Source organism: Fukomys damarensis, unplaced genomic scaffold (genome assembly GCF_012274545.1).
Source record: "Fukomys damarensis isolate Sample0158 unplaced genomic scaffold, DMR_v1.0_HiC HiC_scaffold_24, whole genome shotgun sequence".
In the NCBI taxonomy this organism is placed as follows: Eukaryota; Metazoa; Chordata; class Mammalia; order Rodentia; family Bathyergidae; genus Fukomys; species Fukomys damarensis.
Genome location: NW_022900936.1, coordinates 64,735,183 through 64,755,450, shown reverse-complemented (window position 1 = coordinate 64,755,450; position 20,268 = coordinate 64,735,183). Strand labels below are relative to the sequence as shown.

Below are 20,268 nucleotides of genomic sequence, written 5' to 3'. Positions count from 1 at the left end.
ATACGCTCATTTTTTCCAAAAGTAACCACTATCCTGATTTCTATCACTATAGGCTACTGCTGTGTATTTCTGAATTTTAAATAAATGGAATTATGCATTACATATGATTTTCTATCTTGCTTCTATTTCATTTGTTGAAGGAGTTCATTCGATTTCTGTATTGAAATCATATTCCACTGCTTGTTTTGATGCTACCACAATTAATGTATTCATTTTGTGATTAATATAATAATGTTGCCACAAATACACATACATATCATTTGGTAAACAGATGTATGCATTTCTATCAGTAAATGGTCCATAGTATGACTATCTAATATTAATAGATGCTGCCAAGTTTTTCAAAGTGGTTGTACCAATTTTCATTTCCCCAAGCTGCATATAAGAATTTCAATTCCTTCCCATTTTGTCTAATGACTAATTAGCAAGATCAATACAGTGTTTAACAGAAGAGATTCACAGCAGACATCTTTTGTCACATTTCTGATCACAACAGGAAAACTTTTATTAATTTACCATTAAGGATGTTCATAGCTTTGATTAAATTTAACAAAGTTCAGATTCATGAACTTATCTTTTCCTAGAGAATCAAAAAAATTTTATCATAAAGTTTCCAAATTTCATTAAATGCCTCTTATGTATTTTTATGTTTCTGTTTTTCTCCTTATTTCTGTTAATGTATGAATTACATTGATTTTTAAAAGTTAAACCAACTCTATTGCTTGGTTATGATCCTTTGTGCCTTCCCATTCATTCTTGATCAGACTTGCCAGAGATCCATTAATTTTGCTAATGTTTATGAAGCAAGAACTTTGTATTTGCTAATATTCTAAAATTTTGTTTTCTATTCTTTCAATTTCTCATCATTTGAATGAGAATTCTCCAGAGAAAAAGAATTGGTAAGGTATATTTCTATACATAGAGAAAGAGTTTATTATGAGGAGTTCGCTCACGTGACTATGGAAGATGACAAGTTCCAAGATCTGCAGGGTGAATTGGCAAGCGGAAGAACCAGGAATGCTCATGGTGTTCCAGTCTGAATCTGAAGGCCTGAGAACCAGGAAAATTGATTTGTGTAGTTATGGTTTGAAGTCCAGCAGGTAGAAGAAGCAGGAAGGGCCGATGTTTCAGTTAGAGTCCAAAGGGCAGAATAAAGCTGAAGTCCAAGAAGTAGGGCAGGAAGAATCTCTCTCACTCAGGAGAGGGTCACACTTTTTGTTATATCCATGCCTTCAACCAATTAATGAAACCTACCTATTATGGACCCATTATGGAGAGCAATGTCTTTACTCAGTCTTCAGATTGTGAATCTCTTAAGACTCAAATGTTAATCTCATCCAAGAACATCCTTACACAATTACCCAGGGTAATTTTTTTACCAAATACTTGGGCATCCCAAAGGCCAGTCATATTGACACATAAAATAAACCCCTGCAGGTCTCTCTTTTAATCTGAATCTAATTCATTATTTCTCTTACTGAGTTGGACACTGAAGCAGACACCTCCACCCAGTATTAGCAGGCTATAGGTGGCACAAGCTTCTTGTCCCTCTCTAATTTGGCTGTGTATTATCTAAGCAGTCTAACCAAAGCTATTTGACATGGGCATGTCAGATAGCAGAAGTGGGATAGTACTGCTCCTTTTCTAATGGCTGCTATTGAGACTTAAGTCCTACTCTAAGTAGCAGGGTTTGGCTAAGTTTACTTCCAGCCAAGGTCAATTTGACTCCAACAAAATTCCTCCCCTCTGAATTAACTGTTTCATCTCTTCTGTAAGTTATGGTAGTGCCCTCATTCTACAGTCCTGCCTCTGATAACCACTATATGCAGGTGTCCCAAGGCTTATCCAGCTCCCTCCTTCCCACACTTGTAATTAATAAACACTGGATATCCTTGGTGTGTTTTGCCCACAGCAGCTTAGATTGATCCAAGACCCAGCTTCTCTCAAGTCTCTGTCTCTTTTGTTCTCGTTTTCCTATCTCTTGGATGTCATACTGCCACAAAGACCAACTTCAAGAATCTTCAATAACATCTCTTATAGGACACTAACACCTTCAAGTTTCAGCTTTACTTTTTAATAAGATGAAATAAAAACCATAAATTCTTTGCTAGGCACAGGTATAAATTCTATGTAAGTTTGGCATGCAATATTTGTAATGCAATTTGTTTAAAATATATTCCAATTCTGTACAGATTTTTTTTTTCTGGTACCAGGTATCAAACATAGGACCTTGCACTTGCCAGGCAGGTGCAGCACCACTGAGCTACATCCCCAGTCCTCGGATCTTTTTCTTTGAAATATAAGCTGTTCAAAAGTATAATGCTTTATCATGAACCATTTGGGGCATTTTCTGTTTTTCTCTTGTTGATAATCTTAATTATCATGTGGGTAGAGAATATACTGTGTAGCATTTTAATCTTGTGAAATTTATTGAGACACATTACTTGGTAAATATATGCACATGAAAATACTCTATATTCTATAAGTGTTGGATGTAATGTACTATAGTATATGTTGAATAATCATGTGGTTCACACTATCTTTATTTTCAATAATTTTCTTTGCTTCTTATCTTCACTGAGAAAAGAAGTGCATGTTAAAATCCCCAATTACAATTGTGGATTCAAATATTTTTCACTTTGGTTTTGTTCAGTTTGCTTTTTTCAGCTCTGTTTAGACACACACTCTCACACAGCAAGGAAGCAGGCAAAGTGAAAAGGTGGTTCAGATACGAATGCCTAAAAAGTGCTGCCTGTACATTAAAGATATGCCATTAGGCATATACCAATTTAGAATTATCATTTCTCCTATTGAATTTTCTCCCTTTTCTTTTTCCTTCAGGAGGAAGAAAGGAAATGCCCAGTTATACTTTATTTTCTACTCAATTATCTAATATATGTGTATTGATTATTTTGTTAGTGTTACCTACAAGAATGGAAATGTTTTCAAGACATATCAAAGTGTAACATAAGGTAGTACCTGCACTACTTTCAGGAAATTATAACATTTCTATTAGGATTCTCCACAGGGAAACAATAAACACTATGAAATTTAATCATGGAACTGGCTCACACAATTATGGATAAGAAGAGCCACAATATGCTGCTTGCAAAGAAGCTAATGAGATAGTAATTCAGTATGAATCTGAAAGCCTGAGAACCAGGGAATCTGAGGAAAACTGGTATATATAAGTCTAACTGTATGAATACTTATCAATATTAAGCTCCAATGTTCAAAAGCAGAAAAAAAATGGATTTCTCAGCTACAGATGAGAGTGAAATTCAACTTTCCTTTTGCCTCAGCCCTTGATGGATTGGATGCCATCCACTTACACTGGTAAAGGCAGATGCTAATCTGCCTCAGTCTAAACGCTAATCTTTTCCTGAAACACTTGGAATCCTCAGAAAACAATGTTTTTCTTTTCTTTTTGTCTCAGTGCTGGGGATTGATTCTAGTGACTGCCATTGAGCTTGTTTTATCATCTACCTGGGTATTACCTAACCCAGATAATTTGACACATACAACTAACCATTGCAAGGACTTCAAAAATGAAATTCAATGGACTTCTTCTCAACTTTTTACCTATTTCTGTATTTTAATTTTCAAAATATTTCATTCTCAGTAGCCATTTCATTTACTCTGAAGTATTCCTTTGGCTTAACACATGTTTGTGATTCCTTCTTTCATCTGTTTTCTTTTACAGTATAATGGATGAATTTAATTTTCTTATAGGTCTTTTAGTCTTTTTCCTTAGTGATATCATGTTGAGTTTTAATATTTTTTATTTGTTGAAGAGACTTTAATTTATGACATGTTTTCAAGGATATTTTGTTCTAAATACAGAATTCTGCTCAGGCAGTTGCTTTTTTCCCTGGCATCCTTGACATTACTCTATTTTGCTCAATTCCTATTTTTATGTTAATGTATCTTTTTTTTCTTTCCCTTATTAAATTTTTTTCTCTTTGTCTTTGATGTGAATAGGTGAATTTTTAAATTAACCTTGCTTTGAATCGGTAGTATAGTTTTTTTTTTTTTTTTTTTTTTTTGGTACCAGGGATCGAATTCAGGACCTTGTGCTTTCAAGGCTGGCAGTGGCACCACTGAGCTAAATCTCCAGCCCTGTGATACATCTTGATTCATGATATCTCATCATTTTTGGCAAGTTATTATGGCTATCTGATTAGTGATATTAAGCATTTTTCATATACTTGTTGACTATCTTCCTTAAAGTCTTATCTAATCAAGTCCTAAGCCCAATTTTAGATTGTTAAATTTTCTCTGAGATCTTTATATATTCTGGAAATTAATTTTTTATGAGGCATATGGCTTGCAAAATCTTTTCCCCATTCTGTACATTGCCTTTTCACTATGCTCTTCCTTTGCAGTGAAGAGGCTTTTTAGTTGGCTATAGGCCTACTTGATTCTGTTTCCTATGCTTATGGCACAATATTCATTACACCACTAACAAGATTAATTCATGAAGCTTTTCTCGTTTTTTTCTAATTATTTTACAACTTAAGATATATTTAAATATTCAATATGTTTGAGATTTTTGAAAATGTACAGGAACAATTACAGTCTTTTACATATCGCTGCTAATTTTTTCAACTCATCTATTCACCAGAGAAACCTTTTGTTATTATGTATTTTTGGCATCTTTAGCCAAGATCAGTTGATTTCATATATGTGGATTTATTTCTTGGCACTATGTTCTGTTGGTCTATATGTCTGCTTTTATGCCAGATGGATGCTGTTTGGATTACTAAAGACATGTAACATATTGTGAAATCAGAAAGTATGATTTTCACATGTGGCATAATCTTACATCCCAGAGATAAATCCCACTTGTTCATGGTTTATGAATCTTTCAGTGTTATGTTGGATTCATTTTGCTAACATTTTGTTAAGTATTTTTACATGTGTATTTTCATAGGTACTTATCTGTATTTTCTTTTCATGTGAGAGTGTTTTGCCTTTGGGAGTCACAGTAATGCTCACTGTTGAAATAAGGAAATATTTTCCTTAATTTTCAAATTTTTGGAAAAGTTTGAGAAGTATTAGTGTTATCTTATTTAAATATTTGGTAAAATTCAAAGATGAGGCCATCTGGTTCTGGATTTTTCTTTGGTTTTTGATTATTAATTCAGTCTTTACATTAGAGATATGTTTAGACTTTCTAGTTCTTTATTATCTGTCTTAGTTTGTTGTATGTTTCTAGGAATTTGTCCATTTCGTCTAGATTATTCAGTCTGTTGGTGTATATATAGTTGCTCATAATAGATTCTTATTTTTATTTCTGTGGAATCAGTCATAAATTTCTTCTTTCAATTCTGATTTTGAGTTTTCTCTCTTTTTTCTTAGTCTAGGTAAAAGCTTGTTGCTGCAGTCCAGGTTTGCAAGTGAAATAGACTTAATATAGAACACATAATTTACAGAATTATAATATTCACCCAGAGTCAAATGCAGAGGAATACAAGAGATGAAACTGCAGACTAGACCCAAAGAATACAGCCAAGGGTCTGGTTCCCACAGCAATGTTCAGCAAAAGTTTAGCTAAAGGCCTAAAGTCCAAGGCAGTGTTCTCCCATGAGTACAGCCAGTGGCTTACAGCCTACAGCATGTCTCATGCTTGGCTGTATTGAGGATCTGCACCTAGAAGGCCCAAAGACCAATTGTAGAAGACAGAAAACTTACACCAGTGGGATGAAAGATTTATGCCTCCAGGCTGAGGGATCTACACTGAAGCTAAAAAGTGATGCTTGTGGTGAAGATCAGAGCTTCCTTCACAAGAACAGCAGCTATCACTAGTGACAGCGAGGACTCAAGCTCCTTTTTCAAGTATAGCCAAGTTCATAATGGGAAAACCAACCTTAGTGAGCTTCTAGAACATCAACAGCCTCATCTTTCCCTCAAGTTCTCTTTTTATGCTATAGGCAACAATCCTCAGCTGGGTCGTCCACAACCAGACCACACTGATTAAATTCAGCTGGGTCTTACAAGTCAACTATTTGTTAATACATCATACTTACCAACTTCCTTAATCATGTAAAAAAAAATTGTTTTTTTCTGTTTTCATTTCTGCTGTCATCTTTATTTCCTTCTTTCTGCTACATTATGTTTGATTCTGTTTTTGTACTTCCTTGAAAATAGAGATAATTTAGGTAGTTTAAGATCTTCCATAATTTTAATGCAGAGTTTTATTGCTAGGACTTTCCTCTTAAAAAGGCCTTTATTGTATCTCATCATTTTTTATATAGTGTTTTGTTTTATCACAAATTATTTTTACTACTTATTTCTTGGTTTTTAATATCCATTTATTTATGAATTTCAGAGATTCTATTTGTTATTCTAGTCTCATTTCTTGTTGATCATAAAGGATACTTAGTATGATTTAAATCTTCATAAATTTGTGAAGACTTGTGGGCTCACACTTATCTGTAATGGAGAATGTTCCATATATTGAGAAAAATGTTGTTCTACTGCAGTTGGGCAGAAATTTCTGTTAAATCTACTGCATCTGTAGTGTTAATCCCTCACAATTCATTTAATCTTCTATCTGAATAATCTGTCCATCATTAAAAGTGTGCTGCTGAAATTTCCTGCCACTATTATATCACCATCGTTTTTGAGAGAAAGAGATAGAGGGAGAGAGGGAGAGAGGGTCTTGCTGTGTAGTTCAGGCTAGCCTTAGACTATGTAGATCTAGTTGCCTGAAGCTCACAGTGATCCTCCTGCCTCAGCCTCCAGAGTGCTGGGATTTCAGGTGTGGGCCAACACTCCCCACCTATTTCTCTCTTTAAATCAGTCAATGTTTACTTTGTTAATTAGGTAATCTCATGTTGGTTGCACACTTACAGTAAAGCTTTGGTTTGCAAATGTAATTTGTTCTGGAAACATGCTTGTAATCTAAAGTACTTGTATATCAAAGTGAATTTCTCCATAAGAAATAATGGAAATTCAGATGATTTGTTTTACAATAAAAAATAATTACAATACTGTAACATAATACAAAATGATAAAATATAAAGCATAAAGAAAAATAAACAAATTAACATGTGGTTACCTTTGAAAACCCTCAGGGCTGGTGTGAGGGAGTCAAGAGAGAGGAGGGTTATTCTGTAGGAGAATGTTCACTAGTAATGGAATCACTGCTACTTATTGGTTAAATGGAACCTTTTTCTTTGTGTGCAACTTTGACAAGGAACCTATCCAATAAAACTTGGTTTTGCTTCCTTTTGAGGATTTTGCAGAACTGTGACATTGCATTATCATTAAACAGATCATTGCTCAACTCATATAGCCTTATTTGGGTGGTGCTTTTCTATAAAATTGCACAGTTCCCACATTCTCCCTAATTTGAAGTATTCCTTCACCTTTTTCTCCACTTCTGCAGAGATCTCTTCCACAGCCTCTTGCTCTTGAGTAACAATCACCCACAGAGTAAAAAAGAGAAGAGCCATTGGCTCAGTTGTGATCACATGACATTCCACATCCCATGCCACTCATATTTCAAGGCATTGCTTATCAAGTTAAAATTTATTTAAAATGTTTGCTTTTCTTCTGGAACATTCATAGGATAAGTTACAATCCCAGATTTTACTGGCATTTATATAATTATCTTCCAACAGTGGACTCTGCTTTTATATAATATCCTTTGTTTCTTGTGATGATTTTTAACTTAGTCTGCCATCTAAAACAACTGCAGCTATCCCTCCTCTCTTTTGCATGGCATATCTTTCTCCTTCTTCAGTTTCAGTCTTTGTGTGTCCTTAAATTTAAAGTGAGTTTCTTGTAGATGATATATAAATCTTTTTGTCTCTCTTCCTGTAATATTTGGGGAATAAGAAAATTGAAATATTTTGATTCCTTTGTGTAACTTCTGAAAGCATACTTTGTGGTTACACAAAATATAAGTCTCATAATAACTTTAAATAGTATACAAAAACTTTACACATTAATCTTTCAATATAATTCAATATTTTGTAACAATATTCTCCTTTTCATATTGTGTATCTTGGTGATAGTTATTTTTAATATATTTTAACTTTTATGTAATAAGTGATCGATTTACCAATATTAAAGCATAGCATTTTGGACATGTCTATATATTTACCCTTATGAAGGAGTTTCATACTTTCTTCTATTGTGCTGCTGTTTGACTCTTTTGTTTCATTTTTAAAAGCTCTTTAGCATTTTTTACAAGGCAGATTTACTACAGATAAGCTTCCTCAGCTTGTTTACCTAGAAAAATCTTTATCTCACATTTTTGAAGGATAGTTTTGTTGCGCATGGTTTTCTTGCTTAGCAGATTTTTTTGCCCCCACCCCCTTTTTTTTTTCTCATTTAATTTATTGGTTCTTTTTAGGTATACAGTAGTTACTTTCATCATTGGGATCTTCTACCTTTACATGACAGGTCTTGGTTCTCATTTTTTTACCATACCCTCCCTTTTTCCCTGCCCTCCCTTCAACCCCTCCTCCCTTCCCTATTTAGAAAAACTTTATTTCCACTTTTTCATTTTCTCATATTTTTTTTCTTTTCCCTTATTTCCTTTCCCCTACCCTTCCCACTTCCCCTACACCTTTAGCCTGTTTCTTCCTATTTCACACTGTCAATTATACCATTTGGATCTTATTTACATTGCCCCTTTTCTTTCAGCAGTTTGACCATATCGATCCATTACCTTCTGGATTGTAATTTTCTTATTAAAAAAAAAAAACAACAGTATTTTTATGAGAAATCCATACTATGTAGCAAGTTGTTATTTTTTCTGCTGTTCTCACTTTTTTTTTTCTTTTTATTGAGAGTTTATTGGTATAGCTTAAGTACATAGTACAGCTACATTCATTACTGGGATCTTGTACCTTTACATGACAGGTCTTGGTTCTCATTTTTTCCCCCGTCCGTGCCCTCCCTTCACCCACTCCTCTCATATTGTTTCTGACCTTTGACTGTTTAGTCATAAGGTGCCTCAAGGTAGATAATTTTAGGATTTGATGTTCTTTGGGCTTCTTGGATATCCAGTTCCTTCTCCAGATTTGGAAGGTTTTCAGTCATTATTTCTTTGAAAACCTTTGATGCTTTACTTCTTTTCTGAGACTTCTGTAACACATGCATTGGTCTACTTGATGGCATCTCATAAGTCTCTTAATCTATCTTTTTCATTTTTTATTCTTTTTCCCTCTTAGTTCTCTGATTTCCAGCAACCTTTTAATTTTCAGATTCCTTCTTCTATTTGATTTAGTTTGATACTGATCTTTCTTATGAATGTTTCAGATTATTTTCCTCATTTGTGATTTCTATTTGATATGTTTACATTTTTCTTTGTTGAAATCCTCATTTGGTTCATACATTATTTTCTTCACATAAATTAGTACCTTTATGAGAGTTATTTAGTTTTAGTTGTCAGGTAAATGATATGCTTCATTAGGGTTGTTCTTAGATTTATATTGTTCATTTGTTTAAATATCTTTGCCAGATTTTTTACTTCTTGAGTTTCTATGTTAGTAACCAAGCCTTAGACGAAGTAAGAAGAGCTTCCAGTCTTGTGTAATGAGCTCATGCAGAAGTCCCCCACTGAGCAGCCTGGCTAGTGACTGAGTTTCTACCAACTTTTTTCTTCATCTGAAGAAGCAAGTAGTTCTTTTCTGTCTTCCACATTTTTTTCTCAGTATACCTTTTTCCATCTTCATTTTCTTTCTTTCTTTCCTTCTCTTTCTTTTTTTCTTTATTGGTTTTTTTGAGACAGGGTCTCATAATGTAGTTGAGACTGATCTGGAATTCACCATGTAGCCCAGGCTGGTCTCGATCTCACAATGATCCTCCTGCTTCAGCCTTGCAAGTGCTGGGATTACAGGCATGTGTCACCACGCCAGCCTCCATCTTCATTTTCAACTTTTGTGTTTAAATGATTTTCTTATAAATGACATATGAATATTTTTGCCTCTATTTTCTTAAAATGTTCTTTTGTGACTTTGATTTTAAAAATTGAAATATATTTTTTCTTTTGTGCAATTTCTGAATCTTCTAAATCCTTTTATTAGGTAATTATGGTATCTAACAGCCCAACCCACATTTGTTCTTCCCAGGCAGCCAGATTATACCAGATCCATCAGATTCAAATTGAGTGAGAAAATGCTAGATCCTTAGTTATGTCCAGACAAGTTGAGGCTGAATACACAAATCATCTGTTTTTATCCTGAGGGGCAAGCCAAGAGCTAGAATTCTGTTTTGTTTTCTTTTTTCTATGCTAAGTGAGGAGTGGGGAGTAGGTGGGACAGATAGTAATCATTGGTGCTTACCAGCTCAAGTTGCTGCCTCCATTTTCTCGTGGGCTGTTGAATTATATGAGACCTGTTAAGTGCTCCAAGACTGGAAAGACAGAAGCCAGTCCTCTGGGGATTCCTTTTGGAAAAATTGAGGTGCTCATGTATGGTCAAAGAATCTCTTACCTCACTTGGGTGAAACTGAGTAATACCATATTTCTCTGAAAATAAGACTAAACTGGAAAATAGCCCTTACATGATTTTTTAGGATGCTTATACTATAAGCCCTACCCCAAAAATAAGCCCTGTCAGCCAGATGGATGCATTTAGCATGTCTGTTGAAAAACATGATACATTGAATCACAAAATATGTAACTAGATATAAATATTGCTATTAATACTTAAATAATATAAATTATAAGTATTTGTAAATACTCCAGCAGGCACCTTTGGATAAAAGATAAATGCCTATGTAAACAGATGCATTTGAGACTTATTGATCAATGATCATTCAGAGTACAGACACTACACAAAAAAAACATGCACACTTGATAATGAACAGACATGGTTGTGCCTAAAATGAATCTTCATAATTCAATATGTTGTATGTTGTAATGGACATACTTAATGCACTTGTGTGAATTAAATATTTTCTGAATTTCAGTGCATGAAATTTTTCATCACTTTTGTGAGTACCATCATTATTAACTGCCATCCCTTTTTGTTGCTGCTCTGGTCTCATAAGTCTTCAATTAATACTTGATTTAATGGAAACTTTGAAGCTTACTTAGCCTGCCAGAGGTCATAGGATAAAGTCACTGACAGTTGTGCTGCCACGGCACTTATAAGCAGGCTACATGGTCAAGAAGTCTACATTTAAGGAGAGTGATGTTATTAACATGAGAGATTGGAATGCAACATGAAAGATTTCTTCCTAACCATTACAACACAGTATCCGGGACACTATCTCAGGTGAGTGGGTATATTAAATGTTCTTATAGGCTTTGATCTAGTATCATGTTCTACTATAGTACAGAAATCTTTGAATTAGTTCATTTTTCACTAAGGGAATCTGTACATGAATTGTAGCTTAATCAGTTGGTTTGTGGGTAGAAAGAAGGTACAATTTGAAGTTTCTGCAAATTGTTAATTCCAACAATTTATAAATTTCTTCATTTGCTACTATACTCAGTACAGGATTAGGTAAACAATTCCTGCAATGAGATAGATAGTAAATGTTTTAAGCTTTCTAGACCATATGAACTGCAGTTATTTCATTCTTGATAGTTTATATATTCTTCAATTTTGATTTATATTTTATATTTGCCTTATATTTTTTAATAAAGTGTTTTTAAATTTCCAAGTTGAACATAATTTTTTCTTCTGGATTTTGAATTATTGTATTACTCTTCATATAAAATGCACAATCAGGTAAACTGCTATGGCCCTGCCCATTGTGAGGATTTTCTGCACCAGTCATCCAGAGTTATCCCTATGTAGGGACATAATTGTCTGTATTTAGCTATTATCAACTATCTGTGAAGTACATCTGTTTTATTTCCTCCTCTGTCATTAGATATTCCCTTCCCATCCAATGAAATCATACGTACAGGTCAATAGAGAGATTTCTGTAACAGATTAAATTCTGTGCTCTGTATACATCCATTTTATTTGGAAAGGTTGGCTGACCTGAAATACCACTTCTCCAACCTAAAACTATGACTTAACGGATATGGTAACATCTTATTCATAAAGAATAGCTTAGATTGCATAAATTTGATGCCCCATGATTCAGCCTCACCAAGGGTCTCGTAGCATGCTAGGGGTTACTCTGAAAATAGAAAGTAGCTGCTGTAGGGCTTTCCAATAAGACAGTCTTATATACAAGATACACTAAGCTCCCAAAGATATACTAGATCATTGACTCTGGGTGGAAATGGGTCAGGCAGCTTATAAAACAGCTGAGAGTTAGTGAAGAGCCCTATATTTTTCTAGGCCCCAGTTTAAAATGGTCGATGCTTAGGTGATCTAAATTTTATTTGCAAAATAAATTTGCAGAAGAAATTATACTATTATCCAAATCCAAAAAGGTCCACTAATGGATGTGACGTTCTTGATAAGGAGAAGTATAATACCTTATGTTTTAATTTAAAGGAAATGCTCCAGCATACAACATTCTCAGAATTAACCTGTATTGGGCAGGCCCCTGATCTCTGTGCAATTTCCTTAACTCACTCTAAGACATAATTCTTATGAGCTATATAGACATTAAAATTTCTATTCACTAGCTCCAATTTTCATTACACAACCAACAAAGTGAATCCTTTCTAAAGAATGTACAATCAACATTCCTAAGGATTATATTATGACACAGAGTAGGAAAAATAAAACAATATTGGGAAAAGATCATGAAGTTGTACAGGTATTCTTTCTTATAAAATCAAGCTGCTTTTTATCTCCTCTGCTGATATAATTGAGGAAAAAAGATTTCTCTGAACCACTAACTATATATTGAGTACCACACTGGGTTGATGTGCAACCATAAAATATCAACAGCAAAAGCCCCAACTCCCAGGCCTCAGCAGTGGACCAATGAGAGATGGAACCATGCAGAGCTGGCCTACTAATACAGCCCCACCCTCCCAAGCCTCAGCCATGGACAGGTGAGAGGAGGAGCCACATGGAGCTGGGGTGCTTCCCCAGCCCCACCACCCAGTCCTTGGAAGGAGACCAGTGAGAGGTTGAGCCAAGCAGGGGCCTGCAGTGCCCTGCTCTCCACCCTGATGCACTTCTGGCCTCCTGGCTCACTGATACTGAAATTCACACCACAGAGACACAGGGGGTCATAAAGGCCATTGTCCTGACCTCCAGCCTCAATTTTGATTTAATTCACATGGTTAAAAGGGATTAGATTAATAACTACCACAAAATGTCATTTTCTAAGCTGTGCTTGATGCAACTGTAGTGCTGATTGTATCACTTGGGCTAAGGTGTTCTGATGGATCTAATCAGTTGTCTTTTCCTGGAACAATGAAATGAGAAAGAGATTGCCTCAAAGTCATTAGAGGTGCAAAACCTAAAGACAAGATAAAACAGGAAGGTCAAAGTATTAATCCAGTAATTAAATCCACAACAGAATCAACAACAAAAATTGAAATGAGAAGACATTCAAGCAAGGTACAAGCACAAACACAGGCTGTCAGCTCACCAAAGGCAAATTTTGGGAAAAACATGGTGGAAGAGACTGAAAATCAACCACCTGAAGACCCTGAACTGATAGCATAGGAAGTACAAAAACAGATGAGAAACTAGAAAAATTCAAAACACAAGTAATTTCCTAAATAACTACAGAGATAGTGAGCAGAATGAAATACATGATTAGAGACTCTAGAACAAAAACAGATTAAAAAATATATGAGTTCAGGACCATGATGGAAGCCATGAGTGCCCAGCATAGGAAAGAAATGGAAACCATGAATGCCCAACACAGGAAAAAAAAATGGAATCCATGAAACAGATTTAAGCAGATACCCAGGAGATTAAAGTCTCTACTGAAAGTATACATAACAGACTGAGTCAATCTGAAGGCAGAATATCAGATATAGAAGACAGGATGGCAGTCAGTGACCAGGAAAATAGGGATCTCTTAAAAATAATGAGGAACATGAGAAATCAATCCAAAATCTCATAGATGACACATATGATTCAAAGAAGAATAATATAAGACTGATAGGACTCCATGAAAAAGCAGGAGAAAGTACAAATGACATTAAAAACAAAACTATTCACAGAATTAATGACAGAAAACTTCCTAAACAGAGCAGAAGAATTTGACACACAGGTAAATGAGCCATACAGGACACCAACTGGCCATTACATATATATAAAAAAATCTACACAGACATATAATAACCCAGACCCCAGAAAGCCAACAACAGAACAAAAGAGTACAATCAGTTAGATAAAAGAAACAAATCACATGCAAAGGAAAGCCCATCAGAGTCACAGCAGACTTTTCAACACAAATCCACAAGTCAAAGCAGACCTGGAGTGAGGTATTTCAAGTCATAAAAGAAAACAACCTGCAACCCAGACAGATGAATCCTGCAAAACTATCTTTCAAAACTGATGGGGAAATAAGATACTTCCATGACAAAGAACACATGAGAAACTTCAGAAATACCAAACCAGCACTCCAAACAATTCTAAATAATATCCTAGAAAAAAGACAATGAAGATCACAACTCCTTGAGGTCCAATGGAGCAAATCCAGCAGGCAAGGAAAGAAATTAAAGGGAGAGGGGAAAAAAGTAAAAAGAGCCAACAACAGGAAAATGACATGATGATGATAAGTCAATACATATCACACAACAATGTGTGTTAATGGTCTCATTTCACCAATCAAAAGAAATCAACTGGAAGAATGGATTAAGAAACAAAATCCAACAATATGTTATATACAAGAAATGCACCTAGTTCAAAAAGAAACTCATAGACTGAAAGTAAAAGGATGGAAAACAGCAGGGACAAGGGGAAAAAATGAGAACCAAGACCTGTCATGTAAAAGTACAAGATCCCAATAATGAATGTAACTGTACTGTATACCTAAAATGTACCAATAAATTCAATTAAAAAAAAATTTTTTTAAATAAAAGGATGGAAAACAGTCCTCCATGCAACAGGAACTAGGAAAAAAGCAGGGATAGCTATCTTATTTGGAGACAAAGTAAATTTCAAACCCAAACTAATTAAGAGACAAAGATCACTAAATCCTTGTAAAGGGAACAATACAAGAGGAAGAGATAATAATCATAAAATATGTATTCACCAAATACTAATGCCCCCAACTATACAAAACAAATATTAAGGGACATGAAAAACCAAATAAGCACTAATACAATTGTACTGGGGGATCTCATACCCCACTGTTGCAACAGGCAGATCATCTAGACAAAAAATAAACAACAAAATACTAGAACTAAACCAAGCTTTTGAACAAATAAATTTAACAGATGTTTATAGTGCTCCACCCCACAAAATTAGAATATACCTTCTTTTCAGGTGCACACAGGTCATTCTCCAAAAGAGACCATATACTAGCTCACAGGACATGTATAAATGCAAAGGAATTGAAGTTATCTCGTGTATATTATCACACTGTAGTGCAATTAAACTGGAGATCAACAGCAAAAGAAATCACAAAAATTTCACAAACAGAAGGAAACTGAATTAACACTTTCCTGAACAACCAATGGGTCACAGAGGAAATTAAAAAGAAATTAGACATCTTTACAAATAAATGATAATGTCAATGCAACATACAGGAATCTATGGGACACAATGAAAGCAGTTCTATGAGGAAAATTCATAACATGGAATGCACACACTAGGAAAACAAAGGGAGTTCAAATAAACAACTTAATGCTGAATATTGAGCTTCTAGAAAAAGAAGAGTGAAACAAACCCAAAGCTCATACAAGGGAGGAAATTATAAAGATCAGAGCAGAAATCAATGCAATGGAGACTAAGAAAATGATACCAAAAATCAAAGAATCAAAGAATTGTTTTTTTCAAAAGAATAAATAAAATCGATAAACCCTTACCCAAACTTGCAAAAAAAGGAAAGAAAAGGATCAAATCCATGAAATTAAGAATGAAAAAGGTGAAGTCATAACAGATCCACCAGAAATCCAAAGAATTCACAATACCTACTCTGAGAACCTGTACTCTAATAAAATGCAGAACACAGAAGAAATAGATCTAACAATTACCAAAGTTGAACAAAGATATAAAAATTCTAAACACCCCAACTATAATTAGTGAAATTGAAACCATAATTAAAAATTTACCAACAAAGAAAAGACCAGTTCCTGATGCATTCACTGCTGAATTCTACAAAATATTTAGAGAAGAACCACTGCCATGGCTCTTTAAAATCTTCAGTGAAATTGAAAGGGAAGCAATACTTCCAAATTCATTCCTAGAAACAAGTGTTACTTTGATTCCAAAACCGTGGGAAAGACCCATCCAAAAAAGAGAACTATAGGTGAATTTCCCTAATGAATACAGATGCAAAAATCATCTATAAGATAGTGGCAAACAGAATACAGAGGGTCATCAAGAAGATCATACACCATGATCAAGTCAGATTTCTCCTAGGGATTAAAGGATGATTCAGTATACTTAAATCAATAAATATAAGACACTATACTAACAGAGTCAAAGACAAAACTATATTATCATCTCAACAGATGCAGAAAAAGCATTAGACAAAATTCAATAACCATTCATGATAAAAACTTAGCAAAAAATTGGAATACATGGTCATTATCTCACATTGATAAAGGCTGTCTATGAAAAAACCAACAACCAACATCATTTTAAATGGTCAAAAACTGAAAACTTTCATGCTAAAATCAGGAACAAGACAAGGATGTCCGTTATCATCACTCCTCTTTAATATAGTCCTAGAAATATTAGCCACAGGAATTAGACAAGAGAAAGATAGGAAAGGAAGAAGTTAATCTGTCATTATTTGCTGATGATATGTTACTCCACATGGAAGACTCAAAAACCTCTGCCAAAAGACTTCTAGACTTAATTGACAGATTCAGTAGAATAGCTGGATACAAGATAAACACTCAGAAATCAATAGTTTTTTGTACACAAATAAGACTCACCAAGAAACTACGAAAATAATTTCTTTCCCAATAGAATCCCCAAAAATGAAATATCTAGGAATCAATCTAACAAAGGAAGCAAAAGACCTCTACGTTGAGAACTACAACACTCTGAAAAAAGAGACTGAAGAGGGTATAAAAAAAAATGGAAAGACACCCATTGTTTGTGGGTAGGAAGAACCAACATAGTGAAAATGGCCATACTTGGAAAACTGCTAAAGAGATTCAATGCAATCCCTAATGAAATCCTAACAGTATATTTCACAGAACGAGAAAATAGTCCAAAAATTCATTTGGAACCAGAAGAGACCTATAGCAAAAGCAATTCTAGACAATAGAGACATAGCAGGGGGTATCACATTTCCCAACTTGAAATTATACTACAAAGACCAGATGATAAAAACAGAATGATACTTGCAAGGAAACAGACCCAAGAATCAGTGGAATAGATTAGAAGATGCAGAAACAACTCCAGACAAACTCAGCTACCTAATCTTTGACAAAGGACCCAACCATCCTCACTGGAGGAAAGATAGCCTCTTTAATATATTGTTGGAAAAACTGGATTTCAACTTGCCAAAGTTTAAAACAAGACCCCATCTTTCACCAAATCAAAGCAGAAAAAAGATCTAAATATTAAAATAGAAACACTACACTTCTTGGAAGATAAATTAGGTAGAACTCTTGAAGACATTGGCATAGCAAAAGACTTTATGAACAAATCCTCAGTACCAGAGAGGAACTAGCACAAAGAATCAACAACGAGGATCTCATCTTTTTAAAAAGCTTTTTTAAAAGTTTCTGCACTGCAAGAGAAACCAGCAAGAGGCTGAGACAACCTACAATGTTGGAAAATATTTTTACCACCTGATCCTCAAAGGTCTATCATCTAGAATAAAGCACTCAAAAAATTCAGACCCCTCCAAGTATAAAGACAATTCAAAAATGGAATCTGAAGTGAACAGACATTTCTCAAAGAAGTCAAAACAGCAAATAAATATATGAAAAAATGTTCAACATCACTGGTCATTCCAGAGATGCAGGTGAAAACAACACTAAGATTCCACCTCACCAGGGAAAGAATGGCTGCTATCAGAAATCAACAAATAACAAATGCTGGTGGGGTTGTGGGAACAAAAGAAACCCTTATGAATGCCCACACTAGGAAAACAGAGCAGGCTCAAATAAACAACTTAACGATGAAACTTAGGCTCCTAGAAAAACAAGAGCAAAAAAAACCCAAAGCTCAAACAAGAGAGGAAATTATAAAGATCCAAGCAGAAATCAATACAATTGAAACTAAGAAAATGATACAAAAAATAAATGAAACAAAGAGCTGGTTTTTTGAAAGAATAAATAAAATCGACAAACCCTTAGCTAATCTTATCAAAAAAAAGGAAAGAAAAGGCTCAGATCCATGCGATCAGGAATGAAAAAGGCGAAGTCACAACAGATCCAAAAGAAATCCAGAGGATCATGAACACCTACTTTGAGAACCTGTACTCTAATAAAATGGAAAACACAGAAGAAATGGACAGATTTCTAGATACTTATGAATTACCAAAGTTGAACGAAGAAGATAAAAACATTTTAAATACCCCAATCACAATCAGTGAAATTGAAAATGTAATTAAAAACTTACCAACAAAGAAAAGCCCAGGCCCTGATGGATTCACTGCTGAATTTTACAAGACATTTAGAGAAGAACTACTACCATTACTCTTCAAACTTTTCAATGAAATTGAAAGAGAAGCTATACTTCCAAATTCATTCCTGGAAGCAAGTATCACTCTGATTCCCAAACCAGAGAAAGATACAACCAAAAAGGAGAACTACAGACCAATCTCCTTAATGAATATAGATGCAAAAATCCTTAATAAGATACTAGCAAACAGAATACAGAGGATTATTAAGAAGATCATCCATCATGACCAAGTCGGATTTATTCCAGAGATGCAAGGGTGGTTCAACATACGAAAGTCAGTGAATGTAATACATTATATTAACAAAGTCAAGGACAAAAACCATATGATCCTCTCAATAGATGCAGAAAAAGCATTTGATAAAATTCAACACCCATTCATGATAAAAACCCTGCAAAAAATTGGAATAGATGGTCTATACCTCAATTTAATAAAGGCTATTTATGAAAAACCATCAGCCAACATCATATTGAATGGCCAAAAACTGAAAACCTTCATGTTAAAATCAGGAACAAGACAAGGATGCCCACTATCGCCACTTCTCTTCAATATAGTTCTGGAAACATTAGCCACAGCAATTAGACAAGAGAAAGAAATTAAAGCAATAAAGATAGGAAAGGAAGAAGTTAAACTATCATTATTTGCTGATGATATGATACTCTACATTGAAGATCCAAAAAACTCCACCAAAAAACTTCTAGACTTAATTGACAGATTCAGTAAAGTATCTGGATACAAGGTGAATACCCAAAAATCAATAGCCTTTCTATACACAAATAACAGACAGACAGAAAGAGAAATAAGGGAAAAAATTCCTTTTACAATAGCATCCAAAAAAATGAAGTATCTAGGAATCAATCTAACAAAAGAAACAAAAGATCTCTACACTGAAAACTACAGCACTCTGAAAAAAGAAATCGAAGAGGATATAAAAAAATGGAAAGATATCCCCTGCTCCTGGGTAGGAAGAATCAACATAGTGAAAATGGCCATACTACCGAAACTGCTATATACATTCAATGCAATGCCAATTGAAATTCCAACACTATATTTCACAGAACTAGAAAAAAGAATCCAAAAATTCATTTGGAACCACAAGAGACCTAGAATAGCAAAAGCCATTATAGGCAACAGTCACATGGCACCAGGTGTAACAATTCCCAATTTGAAACTATACTACAAAGCCACTGTGATAAAATCAGCATGGTACTGGCAAAGAAATAGGCCTGAGGATCAATGGAACAGACTGGAAGACACAAAAACAAATGCAGATGTACTCAGCTACCTCATCTTCGACAAAGGAGCTCACCATCCTCAGTGGAGGAAAGATAGCCTCTTTAATAAATGGTGTTGGAAAAACTGGATATCAACCTGCCACAGATTAAAATTAGACCCTTATCTTTCGCCATGCACTAAATTAAAATCCAAATGGATTAAAGATCTAAATATTAAAACAGAAACATTAAACTTGCTGGAAAGTAAGTTAGGCAGAACTCTGGAAGACATTGGTATAGGAAAAGACTTTATGAACAAATCCTCAGTAGCACGGGAACTAGCAGAAAGAATCAACAACTGGGATCTCATCTTACTAAAAAGCTTCTGTACTTCAAAAGAAACCAT

General features: G+C 34.6%; 1 protein-coding gene across 7 annotated transcripts in view; it reads right to left on the bottom strand.

Moving 5' to 3' along the window:
* The window catches only part of Stxbp5l (syntaxin binding protein 5 like), a 391,696-nt gene that overhangs the window by 245,934 nt on the left and 125,494 nt on the right, over positions 1–20,268 (bottom strand). The window contains exon 1 of one of the 7 annotated variants that reach the window (XM_033768102.1): positions 954–1,376. The exons of the other annotated variants lie outside the window; for them this stretch is intronic. Within the exon in view, the coding sequence (XP_033623993.1) occupies positions 954–1,025 (72 nt within the window). The 5' untranslated portion in view covers positions 1,026–1,376. Of the gene's footprint in view, positions 1–953; positions 1,377–20,268 lie in introns of those variants that run through there. 7 annotated transcript variants of the gene reach the window in all.